Raw genomic sequence first — 13,454 nt, forward strand, 5'->3', positions numbered from 1 at the left:
GGGGCTGCTGGGCCTTGGCGGAGGTAAACCGAGGTATACTTTCAGGTTGTTGTTCGGTTTGTTACCTGGTTCGGATTGGCCATATCAGGACAGCTGTCACAGGCATCCCCCACCCCGTCATGGTCTCTGTCCCTCTGGTCTGGGTTGGGGACCCGTGGGCAATTGTCGAGAATATTCTTCAAGTCTGACAACAAAAACACCCGATTGGCTTTAATTATAACTTAATGTGCAAAAGCATTGACAGGAACATTTTAACAAAAAGCATGACAGAGCACAGGCTGGAGACACAGTCTGTCAAATGCTTCAGCAGATGGCAGTGTTTGTAAGGGAGGAAGGTGAAATAGTTTCCAGTGGCCTTCAATGCCTGGCAAAGGCTCACCATGGAAAAATTATATTAGAGCGGAGACAGACGTGACCAAGTTCTGAGCAATCCAGCCCTGAGAGTTAAAGACATAACCAAACAAGAGCCTGGAGTGATAAGCAGCAGCAGAACCAAGTTAAAACAGGCAGTGGACGTCAGCCTGTGAAGGTAAACATGCAGGCAAACTGTTTCCAGTGGAAGAAATGAGACATCAAGTGAAGTATGTGAGAAACAACACTCGGGATTCCAGTTGGAACATTTTAACATTTAAAACAGTTCGTCTACTGGGGCTTGTGATTTCTTTTAAGCTTGAGTTATTTCTCTGTAAGCCAAGGGTCTAACTGGCAGAGGATGGGAATTGGAAACAGAGAATGACGAGGAGGACGTTTTCCAGGTCTGGACAGTGTGGTCCAGACAGGCTGACGTTTGGACGACCCTCCTGGACACGGTAGCTCTGATTAACGTTAGAAAAGCAGTAATGGTCCTGTTACTAATCCTCCAACAGTGATCACCATCCTACTCTATTCAGCCACTGTGGCCATTTATGAAAGTGAGAGCTGCTGCAGCGTGTCCCTGTAATTAAACCACCACAGAACTATGAGGACATAATGAACATTTGGCCGTTAAACACAAACGAATGCACTTACTGTCTCCGTCCATGTCATCGTCACATTCATCTCCCAGCCCGTCCTGGTCTGTGTCTGTTTGTTTGGGATTGTCTACAGTTCTGCAGTTGTCACACGCGTCCCCATGGACATCCTTGTCGCTGTTCCTCTGGTCCACATTAGGAACGAGCCAGCAGTTGTCCTGGGACAAACAAAAAAAAAAGAGGTTCACTCAATAATGCATGCGTCAGGCTAGTATTCATAAAGCCTGAGAAGTCACCTACATCTATGTTAATGATGCCATCGCTGTCTGCATCATCATCGCAGGCGTCGCCCGCCCCATCCCTGTCTGCGTCGTCTTGGCCAGAGTTTGGCACAAACACACAGTTGTCCTGGAGGAAGACATGTGCGGTGTTACGTTTTAATATTAACAATGAATAAAGTGCATGAGAGGAGAGCGGGTGTAGGAATGAGTACCTGCTTACACTTGTTGTCTCGGCACTGGAGCTTCATGTCCGGATAAGCATCAATATCTGTGTCCTTGCCACACACGTAGCCATCACCCGCCCAGCCGATGCCACACTAAACAACACAGGCACAAACAGGAGGGACAGCATCACATCCTGTGCACATGATCTAATGTGGATCAGCACCATTCGTGATGCAGAGGCCTCCGTGTAAAGCCCTCAGGCTGTTTTACCACACAGCTGATGCTTCCATCCCGCTGCACCACACATTCAGCGTTGGCGTCACAGGGGTTGGGTTTACCGTTGGGGCAAAGCCTGGTGCCCTGGCAACCATTCACCTGGTCGCCCGTGAAGCCGGTTTTACACTCGCCGCAGCGGAAGGAGCCCTGAGGAGGAGAGGACAGGGTCAGATGAAGGGATATAGCCTCCACACGTCCGCTGTAGGAGAGTGTGATGATAACCATGCACCAGGGTCCGAGGTCTTACCACAGTGTTGTGACAGCGGGAGTTGGCAGTGCAACCTCCATTCTCAGGTGGGCCCAGACACTCGTCTATATCCTCACATACCTGGGACGAAGAGCAATTCAAGTTTGAAGAAAAGGATCATATATCTGTATCACATTATATTTATAATATTAATAATAATTATTATTTTTTCTGCTTTACCTGTTTGTGTGACTTAGCATAGGATACTCCCACTCCGTTTATCTGTGGTCCGGTGTAACCCTGAGGGCATCTCTCACAGAGAAAACCAGGAGCAGTGTTCACACACCGGACACCAGGGAAACACGGCTTCAACTGACACTAAAACACACAACAAAACAAAAGCTGGTCAAACGTTAACGAGTGGAACTTTCACATACTGGTCGCAGAGACTCATGCAAGATAAAAATGGTTGTTAACGGTACCTCGTCTACGTCATCACAGTGAACCCCGTCGCCTGTGTATCCATCCGGACAGGGGGCACAGCGGAAATCCCCCGACTCTGAGCGGATGCACATGTTCTGTCTGAAGCAGGTTCCAGGTGGACACTGAGTCAGAGGACGAGGCTGCATGACTTCCTGCCCTGGACCTGGAGGTGGACCGGGGTTGGTTGGAGAACCGCCAAGACCTGTTGGCACAAATAGAGAAACATAAGCTCCCTCACGAAACGTCACTTTGTCAGACTATGGCAAATGAATAGTTTTTTATATACTGCTTACCACAGGCAAGGCACTCAGCGATGGTGTTCCTCAGAAAAGTTGTCTCCTTAATCTGAGCCAGAAAGAAACAGTTTGTAGATCTGTCAGAATAAACTGTCACCTGGGTAAATATATGATGTACCCACAGCATACAGTTTATTCATAGAAGCAAATAATACTTTTTCAATGAGTAGCGACATCTGAATGAGATTATGAGGTTATGAAAAGCTATAAAACGTGTGTCTGCCAAGGTGATGAGTTTTAAATGTGTTTTACAGCCTTGGGATTCTGTTTGATACATAATCTCCTAAGAAATCCTCTTTTTATTCATCCACTTCTGTCTGCTGCGGAAGTGGATGAGGATTTATTCAGTCGCTGTTGCTGAATAAAACCTTCAAACAAGGCAGCACCATCAGGCTCTTGAATATGCCCGATTTTTTCCCGTCAAAATCCATGAATCATTCTCTGAGAAATCTAGGAAAACATTGAAAAACGCCTCTCTCCCAATGTTAAAGAAGGTGAAAATTCCTAGATCTGGCCCCTGACAAACAAACTTTAGATTTTACCACCACAAATAAAAAATGTAATCCAACTCTTTAAAACAACCAGGGTTGGAATTTATCAATATTTTCTACCCAGAGCTCTCAAGAATCACAAATAATCTCATATACTGTACATCCTTATGTACATCTGAATAATTCTGGTCCAATTCTATTAAATCAAACCATTTTTTTATCACCATCAATTTTAGCAAAGAGGGTGACATAGCAAGTTCAATATCTTTTTTGATTGATTTTCCAAACCTTGTGATCAATGTCAGTGTTTGTTTCTTTCATTCTTTCGTTCTCCATCGGGAAGTGAACTGTGTGTGTGCTTGACCTGTTTGAGCAGCATCTCCCTCAGCTCAGACAACATGCTCTTCAGCTCCTCCATGGTGGCCTGGTTATGTTCCTCCCTGCGTCCCTCGAAACCTGAGGAAGTCAAAAACCAGAATTACAGATTCTTTACAGAAAAAAAATCTTTAAATATCCGACATCTGTCAGGTTTAAGTAAAGATGTCCTCACCCAACAGATGCACAGATTCACTGTGCTCCACACTACAGTCCTGCAAAGTGGCCACGTTGTCTATGGTGTCCTCTGTCACCAGCTTGAAGTCAGTCAGCTCATTCTTAAAACCAAGAAGAAAACAATAGTAAGGATGAAATTCATTTACCTGAAGTCTATTAAGATATGGTCCATTCATTCACTTTTCCCAATGCTGTTATTTATAGGATTCACTATATATTTGTTCCCAAGCAGTATATAAAGTTACTGCAGCATAATATAGAAACACTATAAATAGTTTTTTCACCTGTCCACTTGACTGCAGCGTCCTCAGTGCCACCTTGTTAGGACCCGGTGGGAGTGACCCGAAGGCAGCTGGAAGGTCATCCAGAGAGTGCGCCAGTGTGCAGTCGATGTAGATGTTGAGGCGAGGTGGACCACGCTGCAGACCCCTGGCATGTAGCATCACATGATGAATTCTGCCGTCTGCCAGGGAGGCGTGGTTGAAACTGGTTGTGCCAAATCTGCCGTCGGTCCTCAGGTAACGAATGGTAACTGCAGATGGCAAGAAATAAAAATGGAGTGAAGGACAGTGGACAGAAAATAGACAGAGAAAGAGTGAACAAGTTATAAAAAGCGGATAGTGCCGTGTGTGTGTCAGTTTGATAAGTCACCCTTGCTTTGTTTGGCCTGCACACTGAAGTCCAGGTACTTGGTGTTGTCTTTGGGGTTGATGACACTGTAAAGAGAGGTGGGGGCCTTGTTGTGGAGCCTGAAGGAGGAGAGGAGGAAAGCCTCATCCTGCCCCTTGCTCTTCAGCTTCCCTTGGAGCAGGTCCGGCAGGCAGTCCGGAGACGCCAGCAGGTCATAGACTGACACAGGAGAGGATTGTTAAAAATAACTGTCAGTCGGCAGTGAGGAACATTCAGCACAGCAACTGAAAACACTGGTTTTACTATAAGAGGTGCTGACTTTTTCTTGTCAGAATGAAAAGAGACATTTCTGAGTTTGTGCCTTGCCGGCTGTGCCCTTGGAGTCTACTCTCCATTGCTACTGCTGAGTTGTGTGGTACTTTAGTACTTTAAGTGTGACAGCATATCGGTGTGTGTGCACCCGTGTGTGTGTTCATGTTTGTATCCTGCTGTGTTTTATAGAGTGGTAGATGGGAGTTCCAGAGAGGAGCAGCAGGAAACTCTTTCCACTAGAACAGCCCCCACCGCCTCACACTCAGACACATGCACACTCAAAACACTTGCACACGGCCATTAGCTGAATTCAAGATAAATATGCAGTGACAGGAAATTGTGTGGAAAAAAGTGCGTGCAGATTCCAGGCAAATCAAGGGTTTAGCACATGGACTTTGTCAGTTGTTGTTTCTCCATCTCATTTAGGTCACACTGCCTAGACCCTGGATTGAAAACTTTAACTCCAATTTAAAAATCCCCAAAGAGTATATTTCGTTCCAGAATTGTTTTACAACAAGCAGACGACAGGTTGTCTTATATAAATGGGGGGAACATTTTCGGGAAATTAAGATTCATAAAGCTTCACCATGCACAGCACAAAGAAACACACTGTGTCTAATGTATTCCAGAAGCAGGGTGAGCTGAGGAGCCAGTACTTACCGGTGCCTTCAGCTGAGACAGTGAGCACCAGCTGTTGCAGCACCAGAGACAGAGCTGCTGCTCGGGCCCACACACACATCATCAGTGCTGCAGAGCGGGTTTCTGAAGAAAGATGTAGATTTCCTCCTGTGGATCAATAAAGAAAATCACAGGCGCAGAAGGATGGACGAGTCCAGAACTTGAAGCAAAATATCAGCAGAGGTGAGAGGGCTTTTTCTGGGGGGGCCAGAGGCAAAGTTAAGGGGAGGGTTCTCGAATGCTACTGTTGTGGCAGTGGCACAGGGACCTTTTTACTAGTCTGGGGGAGTGTCTCCTTGCCGCCAGCGGCCAATTAAATGATAAGTTGTCCATTATACCGGTTAATAAAAGCTGAATAAACTAATGCATTCTACAAATAGCAAGACAGTTAATTTGAACATAAAACATGTTGTAATTCATTATTTAAAAAAGGACTGTGAGACTGCTACATTGATTATACTTGTAATATGCGTTTTTTTTCTTCTTTTATTCTGTAAGTCCTTTGTGTCTACAGTCTGTTGAAAATGTAACGTGATATCATATCATAAAAATGCTCTAAATCAGTCTGTATATACTGAGCCAGTTCTAAAAATGCCTGAACTGGATCTTTCCTGGATCTCAGGGCAGGAAAACCGTATTCCGCTCCTCACAAACGGCATTAACCTGTGTCAAAGATGTGCATCATCTCCTATAGCTCACTTACAGTAAGTCAGTTGAACTGTATAACTACAGGCCACGGTTTTAGTTATAATTCAATCTGATTGAATTTGCCCTAAATGCCCCAGCAACCCTTCTCTAAATTCCATCTGTTGAAGAATGTGGGGAAGGAGAAACAGAGAGGGCTGGAGACTTTAAGCCTGGGATGATTTCCTGATGTCTGCTACTCATCTTAAAGTTCTCTTCAAACGATTTCAACATCTCAACAGAGAGGTTTATCATCCCTCAGTGCATTATCACCTTACATTGGTCTGTGTCTGGCCAAACACCTGGCAGCCTTCGGCCGTCTGACTGTCGGCTCCATGTTATAGCGGCTGAAAAGACATAAAACACACACACATAAACGAAAAATACAATTTACCACTGAGATCCAAATATAAATGGAGGCATGTTCTATCAAAATGTATAAAATCAAACAACATTGAGTTTAATTTGTGTAATTCAAATACCAAGCTTTTGTTTTTCTAGGACATTTTATAACTTCCCAGGAAGTATACAAGGAAGGAGGAATGGAACAAGAGGCAAATCCGAAACTAACCTTGTATTCAAATATATATATAGATATATGAATTAGAGGTATATGAAGGTTTTGTCTGACACTAACATCTTGAAGCTCTTTAAGGCAATTTTGTAGTTTTTTGGGCCACATAAATATAAACTGACTTGTTCATTTAATCAGCTTTGGATCAGGACACACAATTCCTGATTCGATGAATCCAGATTTGAGTTCATCATTGATTTGATTTGGGATCCAGTAGCTGGTGAAACAGTCTGACCACATGGTGTTTTACTGGCTGCTCTGGAGTTTTATAAGCACTGGACCATACCTTCTCATTGATGCTGTTCTTTCTCATTACATGTACTATTTTTGGTTCTCTCTCTAATAAACCTGTTGTGCCTCATTCCTGTATGATCACCTCACTATGACTTAACATTTTATGATCCCTAGAGTCAAGTAAAGGGCCGTTATCGAATGACAGAAGTCAAAAGCGGGTGATTTTATGATTCCTTAAGGACACTATAAATATAATGAATAGGTGGTTCTGCCAATTGCAGGGGTTGACCACTCTACCCCCTAGGCCAAAACCTCTGTCTGAATTTCTGTCATGTAACACACTTTCAATCCATTTAAAACTTAAACGTAATCAGCCATTTATATGTAGACATTGTACATATATTCAGCTCAAATCTTCTCAACCAAAAACTCTTTCCAAGCCTCAGATTTTTAAATTTTATTGAGTTTTCATTAATCTTTTCTTACGTTTTTCTTCTTTGTTAGTTGTCGTAGATTTTAAAACAATATTTCTTAATTTTATTTTCTTCACCTGCTTTTTCGTTCACTTCTGCAGGCTCTGACGTCACACGCCCCCCCCCTCTATGAATCCAACATGGCGGCTGCCATGGAGCTGAGATGCTGGGGAGGAGACTGGGGTTTACCTTCTGTCCACTCCGAGTCCCTCATAGTTCTGGTAACGTTCTCATCCAACAGTAATCATAATATATCAATTACGCCCGCTCGTGCTTTTAAAACGAGCGGTTCTCCGCTCTCTGCTCTGTGTATCTCTGGCTAGCTTCCATGCTAACTTGTGCAGTGTGTTTCTGTGCATCTCTGGCTAGCTTCCACGCTAACCTGTGCAGTTCGTCTCTGGTGCGCTGACGTGCAGGATGATCGTGTAAATAATGTCCCAGTTGCAAGTGACACCTTTTTGCTCTTTCCTCTGTGTCTCTGTCATGTCGCTGAGTCTCATAACAAAGCTTTAGTCGCCTCAAGGTCAGTTTACACACAGTTTCATTTCCAGTCTTTATATATTCGTGCTCAGTCTCTCGCTGGACATCTTTCGACTGGGATCGGTGCAGTGACCTGGTTAGAAAGTGAACAGACAGTTATTTCCTGTCTATTGATCATAGTGCTCCTCAGTGAATACATGCAGTGACAACTCTTGCCACCAGGTGACGCCGCTCATTTAAAGGACTTGCCATTTAGTGACTTTAGCTATTTAGTGACACTCATGATGTTTGGTTTTCTTTGGTTTATTGACAACAAGCAGATATTGATTTTAAAATGCAACACATCAAACCTTGTCAGCGACAGGTCTGGATCTGTTGGATAGAGACCAGGCTCAATATGTGACAATACAGAATCTCAGCAAACAGGAAGTTAAACTTAATAACTGAAAATGTAAATCATATCAACGGTCAGTATTTTTAAGGCGTCTGTTTGACATTTACTGGTAAATAAACCTGTGAGAATCCTCTGGCTCAAGCTTCACCTATGTGATTTATTGCTTTTCTCTGGTTTATAGTATTGTAAACTGAACATCTTTGGGTTTTGACTAAATGAGACATTTCAAGATGTCTCCTTGGTCTTTTGAACATTGTGATTTACAATACTAAAAATATCTAATTATTATATCTATTAAAATTATTTGTTACTTAGTCCTCAAACTGATTCAGTAAAATATACACTTGTCATTATTTAGTTGTTTTCCTTGTGGTTTGCTTGTGTTTCTTGCTATAAACTGTGTCAAATTGCTCCTGGTGGTAATATGACCTCAGCAAACATCCAGCTGTATCACAACATTGATACAATATTAAACCAGCATCATTTCCCAGTAACCAGTAATTCCATTCTAACTGACTTTTGATATCATAAATTCACTGACTGTTGTCTCTATTTGTATCTTTTTTGATTCAAGTGTGTGTTTTTCTTTCAGGCATACTCAAAGTTTGCCGGGGCAAAAGTCACAGTTTCTCCTATAGACTGGACATGGAAGACTCTAACAGGTGGGCAGCATCTTCTCATAAAACAAGACATTTAAAAACATGGACAGAATGCCATGTGGTAATTACATGTGGTGGGTGGAGAGTTCTTTGATTTTACCATGATGCAATAATAACTCACAAATAAATAACACAAACATAAATAAAACACAAATACAATGTTGAATAACTTGAGCTTTGTCTTGAATATACTTTTTATTCAACCTGCAGCAACAGTCCCAGAGCTGCTGTGTGGAGATGCTGCAGTTCAAGAACCATCACAGATACTCAACTTCCTGAGGAAACAGGTGAGAGTCCGTCCATCACCTGGTCATCATGTCCCCATTTAACAGAATTTATGGCTCGACAGTTATTGTTATGATTTTTCGTTTTCCAGAGGTATAACGCAGACTATGAGCTGACAGCCAGACAGGGAGCCGACACCATGGCTTACATCGCCCTGCTCGAAGAGAAACTGCGACCAGCTCTGGTAAATCCATCGCTCCTCTACTTCTACTTGTTTTCCAGTGAAACATATAATTGGTGAGTCATGATAATGTTTCTGTTCTGTGTCCAACAGCTGCACACGTTCTGGGTGGATGCAGAAAACTACGCCAATCTGACACGGCCATGGTTTGCCTCACATTCGCCATTCCCACTTAACTTTCTGGTCCCCTGTCGCCATGCCAACAGCGCTCTCTCCCGCATCCTTCTAACCAAAGGAGAGGCGCCTCTACACAGAATCACTGAGGTGGAGGGGAAGGTAAATAATGATGTGTCTGACTCATCAGCCTCACGTTGGGTCAACTGTGTCTTTTTATACAACTCTGACTCTTTCTCCCTGTCTGTGCCTCAGATCTACAGTGATGCTAAAGAGTGCCTGAATCTCCTCTCGTACAGACTGGGGGCAGCAAACTACTTCTTCGGCAACTCGTGAGTTGTTTGATGCGTCTGTAAGACCACGTCTGTACATCCCGAATATGTGCAAAGTGGAAAACAGAATGAATCAAAAAACTTAAGAAATTGAGATGCAAATGTGGCCTGTTGAATCATATTTTGATCTGGAGTCATTTGTTTTCTTTTTAAGTATTGATTTTGATTTTTGATTATTTGTTACTGGTATAGGAAAAATAGACCACATTTTGATGTATAGATGGAACAAGTCCTCTTTCTTCATAAATGGGGAATAAATGTGTTCATTTAGACAATATGATCAGTTGTAATTTATTGCTTTATGAAGCTCCCTGACAGTATCAGTCACATGAACATGTGTGTTTGTGATTGTAGGCCGACCAGTCTGGATGCCTACGTATTTGGTTTCGTGGCCCCCCTCATTAAAGCCAATCTTCCCAGCAGCCCTTTGCAGAGCCACCTCAAACAGCTGGATAACCTCACAAGCTTCTGTGACACCATCCTCGCGGTGTACTTCAGCTCGGACCACCCTTGTAAGATCTGCACACTCTGGAGTGATTCACATTTTGATGACAGTTTGATAAAGACGAGGATTTTTTACATTTGCACATAAACTACTAACTAACCTCTCCAGAATTTTCCTTCTCCTTTCATCTGTGTTAACCTGCATGCTTGCTCCCTTTTGTCTTCTTCATTTTTGGGTGTGGGAACATTTTGTACTCTTCCCATTACACTTATTCTCTGCATTCTCCTTTTCCTTCTGCGGGCGTTCCCTTGGTTCTTCTCTCTCCAGGTCCTCCCCCACCTGTTCAGGAAACAATGGATGCAAACCTGCAGAAACTAACTCAGCTTGTAAACAAAGAGTCCAACTTAATAGAAAAGGTGCTTCTGCTTTCCCTTTCGTTTCTCTTTATGGGTTTGTGGTTGCATTGAACTGGTCTCAGTCTCAACTGGAACTACATTAACATTGCATATCTCTTGAACCATTGTCAAATTATATTTCTGCTCATGCATGCTCTCACTAAACCGTACATCCTGTTCTGTAGATGGATGATAATCTTCGAAGCAGCCCTCAGCACAAACCGCACAGACCAGACCCCAAACCCAGTCTGCTCAGCGAGAAGAACTCCTCCCCTGCCTGACCCTTCACCCTGCAGCCCTGATTCAGCCTTATGAATCCACGTGGAACCGCCCATAGATGAAAGGTGCTCTGACTCAACGTTCTGAAATAAAAAAAAAACATACTGACAGAACTGAACTGCAGCTTCTGCAGCATGACAGGAAAATAACTTAATAATTAATGGAAGTCTGACTATATAACTATAAAAAAGACCTTTTTAAGGCAAGATAATGATGAAAGATTTCACAGATGTTCATATGAAAGCGATGGAAAGTGCTTGTGTGAGGTCTTTTAAAAAGGTTCAGTGCATGTATGTGGTAAAGATGGAATGCTATGAAGTGATGCCCAATGAGAAAGACACAGACAGCTGAGGGAAACTTAGAGTTGAATATGAAAAAACACTCAAATTGAAATTCCTAAGGTAAATACTAAGTTAAATAGACATTGGTCGCTGATGTAGAACGGTGTGGGACTAGAGCACCTTATTTCACCATTGAAGAAACCTCAAGTTACTCTAGTTTATAGATCTGTGTTTTTATGATGGAGCAGACATGAATCCTAGTATTTTAGTACTTTAAAATCTTCTGCACAGTCAATTCTAATAGAATTTGAAGTAGATGATAATGTACAGTATGTATGCAGTCAGACTATAGGAATAACCAATTGCTTGTATAGTTGTAAATACTTTCATGAGTGTCCTTTAATGGAGTCGACCTGCCCTTTCACAATCATTGCTTCGGCCTTGAACTCCACATCATTTCCAGACGTTATCTGGACTTTCCTTTTCACATATGAAGAACGCGGCCGGAGATTGACCAAGTCAGATGCGTTCAGAAAACTTTAAAATCTCCACAAGGTTTTGGCTTGTGTTGGCTTCTGTGCATATCATGTGGGGACGTTATATATAAATTCTGCTGCATGTTTTTGTTTATAGCACTTTAATACAGGAATCTGCCCTTATCATCAAAAGCTCTTGAATCTCGTTGTCTTTCCAAGTTGACATCTTTGTGTTTGTTGTGTTTTTCACCCTGAGATATTTGTGTTCTTTTTGTTTTGTTCAGTGATGCAACTGCCGCATGTTAGAAACTAAATCAACACGCTTACTTGCAGGTGCTATATTCTCCTGACCTTTTCTTACTGTAGTCTCACACGGGTACACTCTGACATTCTCTGGATATTTAACCCGAGGGGATGGCAGGAAAGCTCCAGAGAATGTCCGGAGCAACTGTCTGTGACATTTTTGTTTTCACATACAGCCCCTCTGGATAATTTTAGGAGAATATGTGGAGTTTAGTGCAGGTCTGAAGGCAGCTTTAGATACACTGAGGTAATGGAAGGGCTCTACACACTGTATAAATGTGTTCATGCAAACCATTTGGGACTAACCACTGTGTCTTTCTATAATTTCTGTCTTTATTGTGTGAGATATTCTGGGTCATTAACAATCCACTCACTTCTTCTGTTGCCATAACTCTTTTAGGACCACCTTTTATGTATTATTATTTGTTATTCCTGTTTAACAAACATTCTGCTCAAACTGAAGTGTCTGTCCTGTTTGGGAAAGTCTCATTCGCTGCCTTCTGTTTTCCCTCATTATTACCGTCTGATTATCTAGATTGGACTGTAAAATGAGTTGCCTGTTTTTCTTCACACGTCATGTTCCCAAGTGTCCTCGCAGCTCATATCATTACTGAGTCCACTCTGTGTGCGTGTTTCTTTCATGATCCATGTCCCAGTTAAAAATGTTGATACTCAAAAATATTTTTTTGCTTTTGCAACCTCTAGAAAATACTTCATGGACATGTTCACCTTTAAAGCTCCATACTCTGAGAATAAAGAGTTCACTAGTGTGTGTGTGGTGCAGTGGCTTGTGAGGATAATTTGGGGGCAGTGTGCCTCCATGACTGCTGGTGTCAACATGCTGACCTTCAATTTTTTGATACATGGTCATAAATTATATCTTTGTCATTTCTGCTGCCTTTGTCCATAACCTGTTCATGGTTGGAAACCATATCATATTATTATCTTATTAAAAATAATATATAAGCTGTACTTTTGTCTCTGTATTTTATTTTTAAAACAGTAAACGTCTCCATCTTCTCGCTAAGCCAGGTCATCATCAAGCTGTGTTATTGGCTGACCTGTCTTTCCAGTGACCATAACAGATGATTTCCCTGTTATCCACCGTGCCGCTGTGACTGTGTGATCATGTGTTTACATGTTGGGGAGGATAGAGTGCTCTTTGTCTGCTTTTGGCCTTAGACATGGAAAAAAAGGAATTGGATAATTTTCACGTCATAGGTCACATGTGGGTGGACTCCTGCTGAAGCGCCTCTTGGTTTGTTATGTATTCGGTGCATTTGGACCTATTGCAGTGATTTCCTGTGCCTATTCTGGCCCTGTTCTGTTTTCCCTGTGTTAGATAATATACATCATATCAAACAGTGTCACAGAACTAGTGTTAAGCAGCGAAACCGAGTCTTCCTGAATTCAGCTGTACAAAGTGTTACAGCTTCTCTGCGCAGTGTGATCCACTGCAGGACTGCTGAGAAGAGTCGATTCAAGCAAAATGAGGCTGTCATTTTTCAAAGAGTTCCCCTCCCAGCTCCAGCTGAGCACAGAGCTGTTCTGGAGGCCAGCAGCT

At 42.5% G+C, this 13,454-nt stretch overlaps 2 protein-coding genes across 3 annotated transcripts in view; one reads left to right on the forward strand and one right to left on the reverse strand.

The window, feature by feature from the left end:
* Window positions 1–5,526, reverse strand: part of thbs4a (thrombospondin 4a) — a 9,064-nt gene extending 3,538 nt beyond the window's left edge. The window contains exons 1-14 of the mRNA XM_062382098.1: window positions 5,284–5,526; window positions 4,333–4,530; window positions 3,966–4,213; window positions 3,680–3,782; window positions 3,494–3,585; window positions 2,636–2,687; window positions 2,342–2,544; window positions 2,100–2,237; window positions 1,920–2,000; window positions 1,667–1,819; window positions 1,444–1,548; window positions 1,251–1,358; window positions 1,009–1,168; window positions 66–184 (exon numbers count right to left, since the gene is read on the reverse strand). Of these exons, the coding sequence (XP_062238082.1) occupies window positions 66–184; window positions 1,009–1,168; window positions 1,251–1,358; window positions 1,444–1,548; window positions 1,667–1,819; window positions 1,920–2,000; window positions 2,100–2,237; window positions 2,342–2,544; window positions 2,636–2,687; window positions 3,494–3,585; window positions 3,680–3,782; window positions 3,966–4,213; window positions 4,333–4,530; window positions 5,284–5,365 (1,842 nt within the window). The 5' untranslated portion in view covers window positions 5,366–5,526. The remainder of the gene's footprint in view (window positions 1–65; window positions 185–1,008; window positions 1,169–1,250; window positions 1,359–1,443; window positions 1,549–1,666; window positions 1,820–1,919; window positions 2,001–2,099; window positions 2,238–2,341; window positions 2,545–2,635; window positions 2,688–3,493; window positions 3,586–3,679; window positions 3,783–3,965; window positions 4,214–4,332; window positions 4,531–5,283) is intronic.
* A 1,871-nt stretch (window positions 5,527–7,397) lies between these two features.
* On the forward strand, window positions 7,398–12,862 carry mtx3 (metaxin 3). 2 transcript variants are annotated; one of them, XM_062383432.1, is made up of 9 exons: window positions 7,398–7,487; window positions 8,733–8,802; window positions 9,010–9,086; window positions 9,176–9,268; window positions 9,359–9,541; window positions 9,635–9,711; window positions 10,066–10,223; window positions 10,484–10,572; window positions 10,737–12,862. In XM_062383432.1, the coding sequence occupies exons 1-9, from the start codon at window positions 7,407–7,409 to the stop codon at window positions 10,830–10,832; spliced, it is 924 nt and encodes a 307-aa protein (XP_062239416.1). In that variant the 5' UTR covers window positions 7,398–7,406; the 3' UTR covers window positions 10,833–12,862. The 2 variants fall into 2 exon arrangements, with proteins under 2 accessions (XP_062239416.1, XP_062239415.1); XM_062383431.1 differs by lacking the exon at window positions 10,484–10,572 and having other exon boundaries at window positions 7,401–7,487.
* Window positions 12,863–13,454: the final 592 nt, after the last annotated feature.

Source organism: Platichthys flesus, chromosome 3 (assembly GCF_949316205.1).
Source record: "Platichthys flesus chromosome 3, fPlaFle2.1, whole genome shotgun sequence".
Classification (NCBI taxonomy): Eukaryota; Metazoa; Chordata; class Actinopteri; order Pleuronectiformes; family Pleuronectidae; genus Platichthys; species Platichthys flesus.

Coding starts and splice junctions, on each gene's coding strand:
- mtx3 (XM_062383432.1), top strand. CDS start 7,407: ATGGCGGCTGCCATGGAGCTGAGATGCTGGGGAGGAGACTGGGGTTTA. Junction 10,224..10,483: donor CTTCAGCTCGGACCACCCTT/GTAAGATCTGCA, acceptor TTCTCTCTCCAG/GTCCTCCCCCACCTGTTCAG. Junction 10,573..10,736: donor AGTCCAACTTAATAGAAAAG/GTGCTTCTGCTT, acceptor CCTGTTCTGTAG/ATGGATGATAATCTTCGAAG.